Source organism: Charadrius vociferus, unplaced genomic scaffold (genome assembly GCF_000708025.1).
Source record: "Charadrius vociferus isolate BGI_N301 unplaced genomic scaffold, ASM70802v2 scaffold512, whole genome shotgun sequence".
In the NCBI taxonomy this organism is placed as follows: domain Eukaryota; kingdom Metazoa; phylum Chordata; class Aves; order Charadriiformes; family Charadriidae; genus Charadrius; species Charadrius vociferus.
Genome location: NW_009647050.1, coordinates 679,332 through 694,246, shown reverse-complemented (window position 1 = coordinate 694,246; position 14,915 = coordinate 679,332). Strand labels below are relative to the sequence as shown.

At 47.3% G+C, this 14,915-nt stretch overlaps 1 protein-coding gene across 1 annotated transcript in view; it reads right to left on the bottom strand.

The window, feature by feature from the left end:
* The window catches only part of FLNB (filamin B, beta), an 83,967-nt gene that overhangs the window by 18,754 nt on the left and 50,298 nt on the right, over positions 1-14,915 (bottom strand). Inside the window, exons 22-35 of the mRNA XM_009895750.1 lie at positions 13,916-14,006; positions 13,504-13,673; positions 11,189-11,306; positions 10,203-10,465; positions 8,988-9,585; positions 8,583-8,756; positions 8,030-8,192; positions 7,491-7,651; positions 6,196-6,363; positions 5,503-5,592; positions 4,453-4,576; positions 4,024-4,180; positions 2,105-2,294; positions 42-289 (exon numbers count right to left, since the gene is read on the bottom strand). Of these exons, the coding sequence (XP_009894052.1) occupies positions 42-289; positions 2,105-2,294; positions 4,024-4,180; positions 4,453-4,576; positions 5,503-5,592; positions 6,196-6,363; positions 7,491-7,651; positions 8,030-8,192; positions 8,583-8,756; positions 8,988-9,585; positions 10,203-10,465; positions 11,189-11,306; positions 13,504-13,673; positions 13,916-14,006 (2,715 nt within the window). The remainder of the gene's footprint in view (positions 1-41; positions 290-2,104; positions 2,295-4,023; positions 4,181-4,452; positions 4,577-5,502; positions 5,593-6,195; positions 6,364-7,490; positions 7,652-8,029; positions 8,193-8,582; positions 8,757-8,987; positions 9,586-10,202; positions 10,466-11,188; positions 11,307-13,503; positions 13,674-13,915; positions 14,007-14,915) is intronic.

The window sequence follows — 14,915 nt, the reverse complement described above, 5'->3', positions numbered from 1 at the left end:
GAATGCGAGTAGGAGGTGTTTTTGGAGCAGAGTTGGCTTACCATGACGGTGAAAGGACTGTTGGGAATGTCCACCCCACCAAAGCGGACATAAATCACATAGGTTCCTGGTTTGGCGGCGGTGTAGAAGATATCGTAAGTCCCGTCCTCGTTTTCAACAACATCTGCTTCAGCTTCTGTCCCATCTGGCGTCAGGACGGTGCACGTCACTTTTCCCTTCCCTGCTGATTTGGCGTCTACCACAAAACCAACCTCCTCACCAGTCTTCACAGTGGGTGCAATTCCAGGACCTACAAGGCAATTTTTGTTACGGAAAGCGTTCAGAGGACATTTTTCCCAGGCAGACCGCCCGCGAGGCGCCTGGGAAGCACGGCACCAAAACGCCGGTCCCAGGGACCCACAGCAGTGGTTTTGGGAGCAGATGTACAAGAAGGGACGTTCGTAGCGTTGGTCAGCACAGCAGCATGCAAGAGCTGGCCACCAGCTTTCCTTCTCCTCTGCAATCAGAGAGGCTGGACGAGAACAGAGAGGGAAAAAAGCTAAGCTTGAAGAAAGCAATGCCTTAACCCATACTCTTATCATCATACTCCTTTATGCAGAGCCAAAGGCACTACTTCTGCCCCGGCCAGCGACTTGGCTGCCACTGCTTTAACATAAACCTCCCTGTGTAAGCAGCTATAAAAAGGCCACAGTAGCAGCCATGGCCATGTTTCCTCCTACATTACCCACAAATGATTTTCCACTGTTCTGCCACACATCCCCCCCCAAAAAAGAAAATCATGAAACAATGCCCAAATTGTAGCAATCAGATCCAGCCTGAAGAACACTGCGTTTAAATGAGAACTATTAAGTATTATTTGCAGTACATATTTAATACTCCTGCTTTTGACTGGCACTTGTTACCAGCTAAATGGCTTGTTTTCAAGTGGCAATGAACCTGCTGCTTTAATAACTTGACAGTATTCCAGCATCTACTCCTACGGCGATTGTATTTCAGCTTTACAGCGGAGAGTAAGAGGCACTTCTTGGAAAGGTGAAATTTAAGCTGGCATCTGAGAGTAATCACCATCACAGTTATTTTCAATAGTTAGCAACTTGAGTTACTTGGAAGAGTATCAGATTCAGCCATTAAGGCCTCTTTTAAACCACTTTTGAAGCGAAGAGGTGCCGAATGGGCACCGGGTCCACTCTAACTGCACGAGGCAGGTCAGCACGATGCCCAGACACAGGTCTACAACCACAGACTAAGTTTCCCCGTTCAATTTGGTCTTGCCTAATTACTTATTTTAAAATCAGGGGATTCAACATTCAGTGGCACTTTTATAACTAGCTCCTGTCACTTCTGCCCCCTGCCACAGCCTCTGGCTGGCTGGGAGGTGGCAGTGTGCCATGGTGGCCAGCCCAAAAGCTGCCTGATGACCACCCATCCTGAGAACGGGCAAGGGTCAAAGCTATAAGCGCGCTCCTACAGCAACAAATTTGGAGTCCCTTTCCTACACCAAAGCACGGATTTTTGAGGCAAAGATTTTTTTCAGTTGTAATAACTTCTTCAGGTTCTCTTCTTCTACCCACACCTTCCAAAAGTCTGTTCAGACCCTGGCCAACCTTTACCAGACAGAAAAGCAGCAGAAATCTCCACTAATAACACCCAGCCTGAACAGGCTTTCCTAATGCAGAAGCACACGGCCAGCTATTTACATCCTCATAATTAATTATGTTCTTGCTCAGGACAAAAAGCTTCTTGCAACACTCGCAGTGCAAGGAGCATGATGCAGTGAACGTGCACAGATATGTTATTTTTAAATCAACCTCGCTGCAGTTCTCAGCAGGATTTATCTAGGCCAAAATAAGCATCACACTTTGGTTGCATCTGTCTGTTTATAACAACCCAGGCAGTTTGAAAGATTTTGCAAGAGACTGCAAGAGATTCCTGCTCACCCACAGGGCGAACGCTGCTTTATCTTTAGGAAAGCCCCTCTTGTAAAAGCAGCCAGATTGCACAAGTCTCCAGCGTCGTCTACACCCATTACATCAACTCTACCACGCTCAGAAGGCAGCTTTACACCAAGTACAAATAGCAGCAACAGAGAGGAGCCAACACTCACCTGTGGCCAAACACTTGCTGGCATCCCCAGCTGGGGACGCCCGGATCCGATAGGGAGAGGATGGGATATCATCTCCACCGTACTTCACACCAATCGTATAGCGGCCCGTTTTGTCGGGGACGTAGGTGACTGTGTAAGTGCCATCTTTGTTGTCATGAATGTCCACTCTCTTGGGTTTGCCCTCTTGGTCCTGAGGAATGCAAAACGGATTTATGCACTGTGAAGTTAGTTTAGAATTCCTTTACCGGGGCAGCAAATCTGTTCACAACTATACTTTGACAGTCTCGAACAGATACAGAACCGCAGCTTTTTGAGGGTTAAGTATATTTCACTCAAGGACTAGTATCAGGAACAGACTATTAGGAGCAAAAAGATATCAGACCCCTATAAAACAAGCAGTGCTACCATTAACTACCTTTTGTTTGATATGAGAATGTTTATAGCACACAGCAAGCCATTTTAATGAACTTTACATGAACTGTAAGAAGTTTTAGGCTTCACTTATTGTCGCATCGCTGCTGGAAATGAAGAACACTTCCCAGGTCCCCAAGGCACAGACTGAGAGGCAGACTGTGCAGCTCTGCCCTGACAAAGCACTGGGTAGCTTTGGCCAGCTGCTCCCCAAAAGGTGTGAAGGTCAGGAGGAAGCACGACTGGAGTCTGCTCTCAGCCCTCCTGGAGGAGGCGTCCAGCTCCTGACACACCACAAGGTCTACAGTTATGGGCAGGTCTATGTAGTCACTTCAACTACCATTTCTACACTGAATACGGGAATTATGGAGATGCCTAAGCAATACAGATCTGAGCTTCAGCATCAAGGTTTCACATCTACAACCAAGATCTGCACTGTGCAGAATGTGTCTGACACAACTAGTCCCAGCCTCAGCTTTCAGTGCAACTCATCAGCTGCAAAGCCTGAAGCACCTTAGACAGTCTTCCAGCCCTGCTTACAGGGCACCACATGTTGACCCCATTCTGCATTTTATGACTTAACACTGCCCAGGGTACAGTATACACCGCAAAGGACTTCAGATTTTAGGTACAGTGTGAAAGAGCTTACTTCTTTCAGGAAGGCTTGTGAAACGTTTGACATTCAGAACGAGAAGCAAACAAATGCTGTGAGGAGGATCACCTATGCACTCCCACCACACAGGACTTGTGGAATGTGATCTTCAAAGCCAGGGCCAGGCTCGGAGCTCTGATAAGCATTTTGGATCCTTTAAGAGCACAATTACATGCCAGAATAAAGGCAACTATGCTTTGGTGCACCTGAGCAGACAGTGGGACAGCATGGGAGCAAGAATGCAGAAGGGCAAGTACAACCAGCCGTGCCATGACCTAGGCATGCCAGAGCTGAGAAGTGTGCTTTATGGCCCACTAACCCAAGACCTTTTTTGCTGAGGCCATGGAGTCCAGGCACCAGAAATTTCAGGAAAAGCAATAACAAAGTCAAATCAAAACATTCCTGTAGTATCTCCTTAAGCAGCTCATGACTTTTGGCAACCTTGAGGGAGACTTGTTTGTTAATTTATCATCATGTAATGCTCAGCGTGGATGTTATCTTACGGCCTTGCTGAACTACACCACTAGAAGGCTGTCTCCATTTCAAATTCCAGCATTTTCATAATTTCCAAGAAACTTTATCTCATTTTGGGTATTTACAGAGTGCAAGGTTAACCGAGAGCCAAATATAGCACGGGTGATGACTTCAAGACAGAAGCCTCATAAAAACAGCCTGATGAGCTTCACAAACACAGAGTGCAAGACTTTCCTGTACCACAGTTTAAGGTCCAGCCAGCAGCCCAGTCTCCAGGAGACCGGGTATGTCAGGGTACAGCTGGGGACACTTCCAATAGGAGCCACTCGCGCCCACCTAGAACAATGTGTTTCCGCTTGTGCTTGGTTTTGTAGTTACTTACAGTGATCTGTACAGCCAGAAGTCCCTGCCCGGCATCCTTAGCATCCACAGCGAACTCCACAGGCAGGCTGGCTGGGATGCCGTAGGAACTGAGACCTGGTCCGCTCGCTGTCACTTTACTGGCATCATACGTAGGAAGCACCTTCACCTTGAAGGGACTTAAAGGTAAACCCGTTATTGCCCCCTCCTTCTAAGTCAAGGCCTGATAGTTACTGCAGTACACGCTGAGGTGTGGAGACACCTCCCCTATGGTGTCCCTGCTGTAGGTGCAGTAGGCTCAAACCACTGCTCAACCCTGAAGTCATGCAAGGAGCTGCACCGGTTAAGTAGAAAGGAGCACAGCTAGCCCTTCAACGGTGCTCGCGTGCTGGGAGAGCACAATCAGGTCAATATGTCTTCAGTTCATTTAGGTTTATCGTCATCACCTTACCTGCGAGGAATCTCTTCATCAGCATATTTGACAGAAATCATATAGGGTCCTTCCTGCGTAGGGGTGTACATCACTGTGTGGGTGCCATCTCCGTTGTCTACTACATTAACAGGCTCCACAATTCCTAAACAAGCAACAGATGATTTTCTCAGCTGTGCTATTAAAACTCAGTTCCTCACCAGCCATTTGCTGCACAAATCTCCAAGATGCACTGCTCATTTACAGTTTGCAACAGCTCCACAATTCCTAAACAAGCAACAGATGATTTTCTCAGCTGTGCTATTAAAACTCAGTTCCTCACCAGCCATTTGCTGCACAAATCTCCAAGATGCACTGCTCATTTACAGTTTTTTTTTTTTAATGAAGGCAATGAGAGTGGATCAGTGATCAGTTTCCCTTGTTCTGTATTCAAGAGCCATTGACTTGAGACAGATTTGCTATCCACTGTTCTCTGGGCTCCCATCTTCTCGCTGTAAACAAAAGCTAGCATGGAAATATTGGAGAAAAATCTATATTTCTGTACAGTCCAGGTCAAGAGCAATTGCTCATAATACACTGAAGATCTTTTGAGAAAGAAAATGAGTAATGGGTATAATTGCTTGAACCGTCATTTACAAGATTACATACTGTTACCCGGATTCACTGCACAGAATTGAGCCCTAAAGCCAGCTGGTGCGCAGCATTCACCAACTGAGTCTTTTGCAATCAGGTATTTGGAAAGGCAGGCTCGCTGCCTCGGTAGGAGAGCCCTGCATGCTGCCAAAGTCCTAAGAAAGCAGGATCAATTATTTCAATTTGCATTAAGCGAAATCTACAGCAGATTACGTGACCCACTGGTTCAGATCAACACACAAAGCAGTCTACAATTACAAGTCAGCTTTAAAACACAGGAAAGATAAGCAGTAAAGCAGGCACAAACGGAATGTATAGTTGCCATGCAAAGCCTCAAAGCCACACCGTTGGTTCCCACTCCCTCCTCCAGATGATTCTTGCTGTTGGCAGTTGGATTTCTGAGAGCCAAAATTGCCAGTAGTTAGTGAGAGTTCAAACCTGTCTCAGTGTCACCCTTTGGATCACCTTTAAAGAAATCCGAAATCGCTTTCAATGGGGAGCGCCATCCCTGGGAATCCGTCTCATCCACTAAAATTAAACAAGGGTTACCTGAGGGGCACCCACAGCAGCGTGACCTGACACTCGAGTGGGGAAGCAGCTCTCACCTCCTGGCAAGGCGAGACTCACAGCCCAAAGGTACTCGCTGCTGAGATACTGTGTCACTGAGACACAGCTTCCTAGGTTAATGCAAACATCACTAACACTATTGCTTGAGCGCCTTGCTGCTCTCTGGGGACCACCAAGGGGTTCCTCCATGTTTCAGAGACTCCTGCAACCCAGTGACAAGGGTTTCCCAAGTCACCATTTACATGTGAGACTTGGGATTTCCTTTTTGATGTCTAAATCTAAGCCACAACTGTTCACCAGTGATGGTTACTCACGTCACTTCTCCCTGAAGATCAGGATAAATCCATCAGGGACACTGCCCAAAGCAGCACTACCTAGGACACAGTCCTCCTTTTACAGCATAACATATGAGTCAGCTGTCAAGGTGCACATGCCAGATGAACAGGAACAGAGGGAAATGCTCATTCAGGTGGTATCACCACCTTTGCAAGCAGGGCCAGGACCATGTTACCCACCCAAACACAGAGATGCGGGTCCAGCTGGACAGACTACTTCAGTTCTTACCTCTGGGTCCTGCCACCACCACCTCAAGGGGTGCAACTCCTGCCTTGCTGGTGTCTACAGTGAAGGATTGCGGGATTTTGGCTCGAATAGCTGTTCCCAGACCTGGTCCTGCTATCTTCACCTTGCTGGGATCCACAACATCCTTCACAGGAACCTTGAAAGGACTGCCTGGAAGTTAACACAGCAAATGTTAAACACCGCAGAGTTAACAGTTACACGAAAACAAAGGGGGTTTTTTTCCCCCCCTACTTTTCCATGGGCTTTTTTATTACTATCCCTCAGTCTCAGGCAGGAATGAGAACCCCACATCCTCCACACTTCTCTGGTTCTGCAAAAGCCAGAAGAGGAATGACGTTGCTTCTACACAATTCAGTGGTGATCCATCTGCTTCTCACATCTCAGAAAACAACGCATGAAAGAAACCAGAAGTGCAAATGAAGTGTCACGCAGGCACCTGTTTTCTTCATGCTTTACTAGGTTCAGCGTGTTGACAAATAAAATGGGACCAATGAGAAAGAATCAGCTCACAATGCCTAGGAAAGAATACCTAGATGTACGCTGTAAGACGGCATGTAAGAACTCAAACAGTGCAGCAAAATGGGTCTGGCATTTAGGAGCATTTAATTCTTGGTATCAAGCAAAATATTTTTCTTTTAATTGTGAACTGCTGGATGCCAGATGTACCCGGAACATTCCTTAAACCTACTTCACTTCAGCTTAACATCCAGTGCAAATGCATACACAGGTAAACATCAGGTTTAGGAAACAGTTACTGTGCTTTCTGCAGTGACCAAAACTTGCAATGTTTAATAAAATCCCCATGACAAGGTCTCCCATTAGACCATCTTACTGCAGAACAGAGTCTTGAAGGCATCCACATACCAAAGGGCTATTTACTTGACCTAATGTATTATGTGTGGCTTGTGCATAATCCCAGTAATTTGTCAAGGGCTAGCATCCCTCTCCCTGTCCCACCCCACTGTACCCAGTCTCTAGTTCCCCCCTGTGGGTGCTACAGTCTCCACGAGGCTCCTCCACATGCCCACAGCAGCTGGTTCAGAAACGAGAAGACTGCAGCCCTTCCTCAAAACTACCCCACCACAGCACAAAGCTCTCCACACTTCCCTGCCGGGCATGAGGAACAAACGCCACCGCTGTTTCTGCCTGAATTCCCAGGAAAAGCAGAAAGTCAAAAAACCTCAACATCCCCCAGCACAAGTGAGATGCAGCCAAGGCACCGAGTCCTTAGCTCAACGCCTTCCCTCTTCTGAAAGCCACTGAGCAAGAGCTCTTACCAGGAATATGCTCCCCCCCATATGTGATGTTGACATCGTAGTCTCCTGGAACATAAGGAACATACTCGGCGCTGCAGCTCCCATCCTTGTTATCTTTACAGCTAATTTTAGACTCTGAAGGTCCTTCAACAGTTATTCCAAGGCCACCAATCCCTGCCCCTCTGCAAGACAGAAACACACTTTGTCAGAATTACCTGCTTCTAACAGCAGCTTCATAACCTTCGCATGCCCTGGCTGCATTTTTACCCTTACTGGAAATGCAGTAACCTGACTTCTGATGTCCAGCCTCCAGCATGCTCTGGCATGCAAGGCCATTCAGCAAAACCTCGCTCACATTTTCCTAGAGTTTTATCCTCAACCCCAAGTCTCTGCAGGGCAGAGTGCTCAGCGTGTGACGAGGCAGCACACACAGTAATCAGAAGGACGCAGTTTGGCCTTTTTATAAATATTTGTACCAGGTTTAGCATCTTGCATCGCACAGCCCACTACACTCCTCCCTCCCTCAGATTAAATACTCAGGATTCAGTAGGCCCAGTTACCTGGTGACAACCGAAAAGGCATTTGGCTGATTTGTGAAAGCTTCTTTGAGTCCGGGTCCTTGTGCCTTCACCCGTGATGGATGGCAGCCCTCTGTCACATTCACTCTGAAGGGACTGTTTGGCACAGGTACACCATCGTACGTTACACTGACTGTGTGCGGACCTGTTAAGAGGAGCAAAACACGTCCCAAATTCCCTAAATATTCTCATCACTTAACGTCACTTCTACAAGATGCTACAGACTTAAATGTCAGTCTATGGGTAAAAGCTTTCTCCTGCATTTCACTAGACTTCACTAGTGTTTCATAACCGCAACACCATCTACACACTTTTCTTCTGAAGCCAAAATTACTGTAAAAGTCAGTTCTTCAAGTCAAAATAGAGCTCCTTTCTGCAGAATTAGCTCGTCTACCGGCAAAAATCTTGCCAAGATGCCAATGAGTTACTGGCAGACCTCTGCAGTTTGCCAAATGGAAGCGTCAGAAGAGCTGCTTGCTCTTGGTTTTCCCCTCTCAAGTGAAAAAAAAAAACCCAACAAAAACCCAGAGGTTACCCTTTTCAAATGGTGTGTACTCTACTGAATATGTTCCATCGGCATTATCTTGGATGAGGCAGTCCGCGGGGGAGCCGGACGGGCTCGTGATCTGCGTCCTGATGTGGTCGCCACCAGCCTTCGTTAGAGGTCGAGCATCGACAGTGAACTCGGTTGTAGCTTCTCGGAAGACATCTGCAGGATACATTTTGAAGAGTCACTTCAAGAACCGCATGTATTTCCGACAACAAAATATTTTGTGAACCAGCATGATAAACAACTCCTTTGGCAACATAACGAAACACCCCCTTTCAAAGGTCACCATGGGAACACGCAAGGCTATTGCAACTTTTAATGCTCAGAATACTCTGTGCAGGATAAAGGACAGCAAGTCCTACAAACTCTGGTAACAACAGTTATTCTCACCTTTCCCTTCCACTCCTGGCCCAAACACTTTAACTCTGCTTGTGTCCACAGCTGGCTCCACTTTGACCCGGGCTGGGAATTTAGGCACTTGCTCTCCTCCGTATCTCATCTTGATCGTGTACATGCCAGCCGAGAGCGGCACATACGTTACGACATAGGTCCCATCTTTGTTATCATCGATCTGGACCTCGGCTTTAGAACCAGTATCCGACACCATGTCCACCCGCAGTTCCCCAGGACCTGCTTCTGTGCAGTCGACGTTCAGCAGCCCTGCCTCTCCTACTTTACCACGTTCCAGACCCGGGCCCGTGGCAACGACTTTAGAGACATCAAATGGCATTTCTATGTCTGCCTTAAATGGCGAACCAGGAATGTGAACTTCTTCAAAGAGGATGTTTACGAAATACTCTCCAGGCTTCGTAGGCAGGTAGGAGACAGAGCAGGTTCCATCACCGTTGTCTGAGCATTCAATTTTAGCTTCGCACGGGCCTTCTACCGTCAAACCCAAACCTCCAGTTCCCGCCCCTTTGGTATCTATTGTGAATTGGGCTGGTTTTCCAACGAGGCCTCCTCGAAGACCCGGACCATGAGCTTTTACCTAGAAGAGAATACGCAGTTGAGCTAAACTCAGTTTTTCATGTTCTTGCGAGCACAGACTGCCTAGTTAGACTTGTTTGTACATGGGATTTGATTAACAAGCTCTTAAAAAGACATAGAAAGAAACGTCTCCTTTGCCACTCCTCCCAGTTTTACTGTAAACTTGGTATCTCTCCTCCAAAGAGGTCTCTAGGCAAGGACAGTCATGCTCGCACCATAGCTATTTTTCTATAGCCATGGGATATAAAAGGTAGAAATGCTAAAATATTTGATGACCATGCACATGCTTTTCTTGAAATCTATTTCCTTAGAAAGAACCATCTCAATTAATACAGTCGAGATACTCATGAGGCCAACTTCTATGAAATTAGGAGCAATACTTGTATTTGCCACACTATGCAGAATGCTTGCAGTATTGTTAATTAGTTCAATGTTTTTTTCAAATACAGTGCTATAGGAATAACTTGCACGAGTCACGGAGCCTGCAAAAGGAACGACTCAGTACTCCGGGAAAGGATGTTCCTGGGTCTGGTTCGGCCAAAACCAAGCCAAGTCTCATGCAATAGCCACAATTTTCAGGTATCAGCTGCTGTTACAGCCCTAAAGCATTCACTTTACCTTGGAGGGGTCTGGAGGTAGCGTGGCCTCCACAGTGTAGGGGCTCCCTGGGATTGGGTTGCCATCATAACTCACATCCACCACGTACAGTCCTTCTTCCCTCGGGATGTACTTCGCAGTGCTGCACTCCTTACCCAGAACCGGTTCCACCAGACATGGCACAGCTTTCCTCATAGGACTGGTAATATTAACATCCAGTTTACCTTGTCCACCAGCTCCTTTGGTGTCAATTACAAATTCCTGATCCTTCCCTACTTCCACTCCTGAAAAAGACAAAACCATATTACTACATTAAGTACTCAACATCACACAGTGCTCCAAGAAACCTCTCATGCACATAGCACCGAGGGAGCAAGCACTGGCAGAGCCCTGCTCAGTCTGCATCCCTCTGCATGCAAAAAACCCTGCCAAACCAAACAAAAAATTAAACAAGCACTTTGGTTAATTGCAGCTAGAAAGCTACAGTGGTAAACAAGCCTTTAAGACATGGCCTGACAGTATCAGAGGCTCATTTCAAGAACACAATAATATTTCACAGCCCTAAGTTCTTCCACTTTTAGAAAACAAAGAGACTGTATGAATGACATTCTGCACTGTAGCAGTTACATATATTTGAACAAAGAGCCAACTAGCCCCAAGGAAACCAGATTCAACAGTGCGTGCCCAGCCTGCTGAGAAGTCCAGCTCTGTTCACCACAAGGGACTAAACCGCAACACAAGCTTTGCCCACGTTGCTATGTAATCTTTGCAAAAAAAAAAAAAAAAAAAGAAAAAGAAAAAAATCTAAATTGAAGTTCAGTCCAAGAGGACCAGCTAAGTCAGAGTGGTCAAGCTACAAAGCTGGAGCTGGTTGATCTCCAACTGGAGCAAGTTAAAAAAGAAGTTTATTTTGCCCCCTTCTGTTCCAGCAGAAGGTGTCAGCTATCACAGGTTCAGAAGACACTTCGGAGTCGGTCTATAGGACTTTCCAGCCCAGAGGTACTTACTGTTTTCGAGTCCGTTGACTTTAACTTTGCTTAGGTCTAGCGGAGCGGCAACGCCCACAGTGAAAGGGCTTTTAGGGATAGGATCACCACCATAAGTTACCAAAACCTTCATTGGACCCTAGTTGGAGAATTTACAAGTTAGCTCAGTTCCTCCCTTCATACAGACACACTAACATCCGAGCAGCACATAAACCACTTCACCTAATCCATTTTCGCTGACCACAGCCAAAGTCACTGCTTTATGGACTCTCAAGCTCTCATCCCACTCCAGCCCTTCAAAGCATTAAATGCTTTTTATTTAATGCAGGAAGAGAGAAAAAGACAGTTCTTTCCAAAATTTAATTAGACTGTATTCAAGCTGCCTGGCAGAACCTCCAGCTCCGGCTGGCTCCCACCCTCTCGGCGCTCAGACCCGACAGCTGAACGAATGTCCCAGCGCTCCAGACCAGGTATCCCCTTCCACCGCACGGAGAGGCCGGGCCAAAGCCAAGCCTGCAAAGAGGCCGTATTATTACAGCATTTGAAATACCAGGGTTTTAAGCTGTACAAGTCAGAAAGATTAATGCTTTTGTGTATTTTGGCTGGAATACCGTACAGCCATGGCAAACTCCAGCCCACGATGTGTGCTCCTTTTATTCTCTCCTACCACAGTCCATATTTTAGCTATATTCACTGTTTGCTTACTTTTCGCTCTTGGCCGGTTCAGCTCCCAAGTGAAATAATCATGGATGTTTCACACAAGCTAGTGAATAGCTTCCATGATTATTCTTGGTTGTTTTCAGAAAACACACACACGGGTAGCTGTAGCAACACCACAAGCAAGATAGATAAGGCTGAGTAAACAGCATTAAACCAAGGCTCCTCCGCTGCTGACGCGGCCCCTCAGGAATTTAACTACCTAGCCCGTCCTACACTGGCTCTGAAGGGTCCAGAGTACCATTCAGAAGCCACTGCCGACAAACCCGAGGAAGACAAGGTCCAGGAATGGCCCACCTGCTCGCAGCCTGGAGGGACAACAGGCTACTCTAAGTACTGTGCAGTCTATTTTCATCTGGTCTTTTTAACCATTGCTTTCCCGCTGCTGCTGTCTGCGAGCATCTCCTATAAGTCCACAGCTCCTCTGTGACCCAAGGTACTTGCCCCAGATGGGAGACCCAGGTGGGAAAGCTGGTTTGGGCATCCTGGCTTGTTTCACCACCGCTTTTCACATGAAACATCACAATCTGGTACTGCTCACACACACATGCACAGAGTTCAGACGACTTTGCTCCCTTCTGCATACCAACCCTGACTGAACAAGCAAAAGCTTCTCCAAACAGGCACACCAGCCACATCCTGAGATCATGCAACCACTTTATCCAAAAACAAACGCTAGCTCTATGGTGTTGCCAAGAATGCTAATCCAGCATTATCAGACAAATAATGCTGCAGCCCTCCATATCAGTCCACTTCTATACAGCTACATTCAAGGAAGCTGGTGCAGATGATCGAGGAGCTCATGTGTGTGTTTGTTCAGCAGAACAAGAGCAGCAGAACACTTTCATCTCAGCACAACAGCACCTACACCTTCAGAAGTACATGAGATCCGGGCATTCTGGCATTTAATGGCCCTTTACAAACATGCAAGCAGAGCATAAGGAAAAATACTTCTAGTTATTAGCAGCTTCCACTTTCAGCTCTTTAATGGTGTTGCTAGGAAGCATCTGCCTGTGAACTGAAATGAGTTAGACTGAGGTTTTTTTCCAGCCCAAGGGCAAACCTCACACACAGACAAATACTTTGACGTATTTAATCCGCAGCCCAGCTTCCCCCCTCAGCACAGACTCCTTCACTTTCCTACCGGGGAGCTGCTGCACCATCACCCAGACGCTGTGTTTTCTGCCCCTGCTCTGGTTCGCACTACAGCTCCTTTGACAACGGCAGTTGCTGAGGGGCGGCACGCCACGGCTGCGGCTTTGCAGGACCACAGCAGCACAGGGCAGCCACCAGCCCCGCTTCAGACCCCAGCAAGGTTCACCACCTTTCCTCTCCCACTGATAAGGTGTGGAATGACAACATGAGCTGTGTGCTACTGCTTCAATATCTCACTTGTTCCCAGGAAAGTAAACAGTGACAAGCTATCGACACTTATAGAAAGCTGCATTTACTGCTTCCCAATCCCAATTGTCCTGCAGGCTTTAGGGATCCCCAGGAACAGGACACCCTGGCAAGATTTATCTGCTCGTTCCTCTGTGCACGGGGACCAGGGAGGGAGGTCACGGCACTACAGCAACTCGAGCCGTTCACTCTTGTATTCCTGCAGGAGTCAGACCTACCTGCTGTATTGGAGTGTACCGAACAGTGTGGGAATAGTCATAGTTGTCAATGATATCCAGATCCGCCACTGCGTCTCCTGGCACCGGGCTGCTGAACTGCACATCCAGCGGCGCTTTTCCAGCTCCCTTGGTGAACACAGTGAAGTGCGTCGGCTTGCCATTTTCTACGCCTGAAGAAAAAAGTTAATTCTAATTTATGCAGAGCCCGCACACAGAAGCTCTTCCCAAGAAGCATTCGGCACCTATAAAGCCCAGTCAAGCAAAATGCCAAGGGAACAGAGTGGCTTCCAATCGCCTGGCACCGCACCCCGCTGCATCCAGCACTGCATCCCACCACGCAGCCAGGCAGTGGCTACCAAACCAGAGCCCCCATGGTCTAGCACTGGCCACACCACCTCAACCCAGGTCTCACCAGTTTTGTTCAGCCCAGGTCCTTCAGCTTTCACTTTGCTGGCATCGTGCGAGGGGTCCACTCTAACTCTGAACGGGCTGGCAGGAATTTCCTGCAACAGAAACGCAGTTTTAAACATATCCAGGTCATAGAATAAGAATGGTTTAGGTTGGAAAGGATCTTGAAGATCATTGAGTTCCAACCCCCCTGCCATAGACAGGGACACCTCCCACTAGACCAGGTTGCCCAAGGTCACGTCCAGCCTGGCCTTGAACACCTCCAGGGATGGGGCCTCAACAACCTCTCTGGGCAACCTGTTCCAGTGCCTTACAACCATCAAAGTAAAAAATTTCTTCCTAGTGTTTAATCTAAACCTGCCCTCCTCCAGTTTAAAGCCAGTCCCCCTTGTCCTGTCACTACATGCCCTAGTAAAAAGTCCTTCCTGAGCTCTCCTGTAGGCCCCCTTTAGGTACTGAAAGGCCACAATAAGATCTCCCCAGAGCCTTCTCTTCTCCAGGAGCTCTTCTCCAGGTCACTCTTTGCTAGCTTAAACTAGACAGATAATAATTTTAAAATACTCCTGCTTAAACTCCAGCACCATCTTCAGTAAAATTTCACCTCACTTAAACACTGCTTTGCCTTACTCAGCTGTATCATTCAAAGTCTAGGGCAAAGTTAACAGCGAAACAGTTTGCAGGGGCCTCTCTCCCTTCTTTTTTTTGCTGTTTTAAGGAAACCTTATTTTTATTCCCATGTTTCTTGGAGAGTCACTTAGGTTTTCTACCCTTTAAAAAGCAGCTTTGCCCCATGAATGAGACCGCACTCATTATGCCACCCCAACACATTACATGCTTGAGCCTCAGTGTCTCCAGCCAACCCCTCTCGTTTGCTTCAAGTACTACAAAAGCGTTTTTAAAAACAGTGACCAGACATGGTGCGCGTGAGCCGAAATGGAAGGAGTCAGCTGTAAGCCACCACAGCCAGCTGTGGGGTGGCACATGCTCGGTGATCAAAGAGCAGA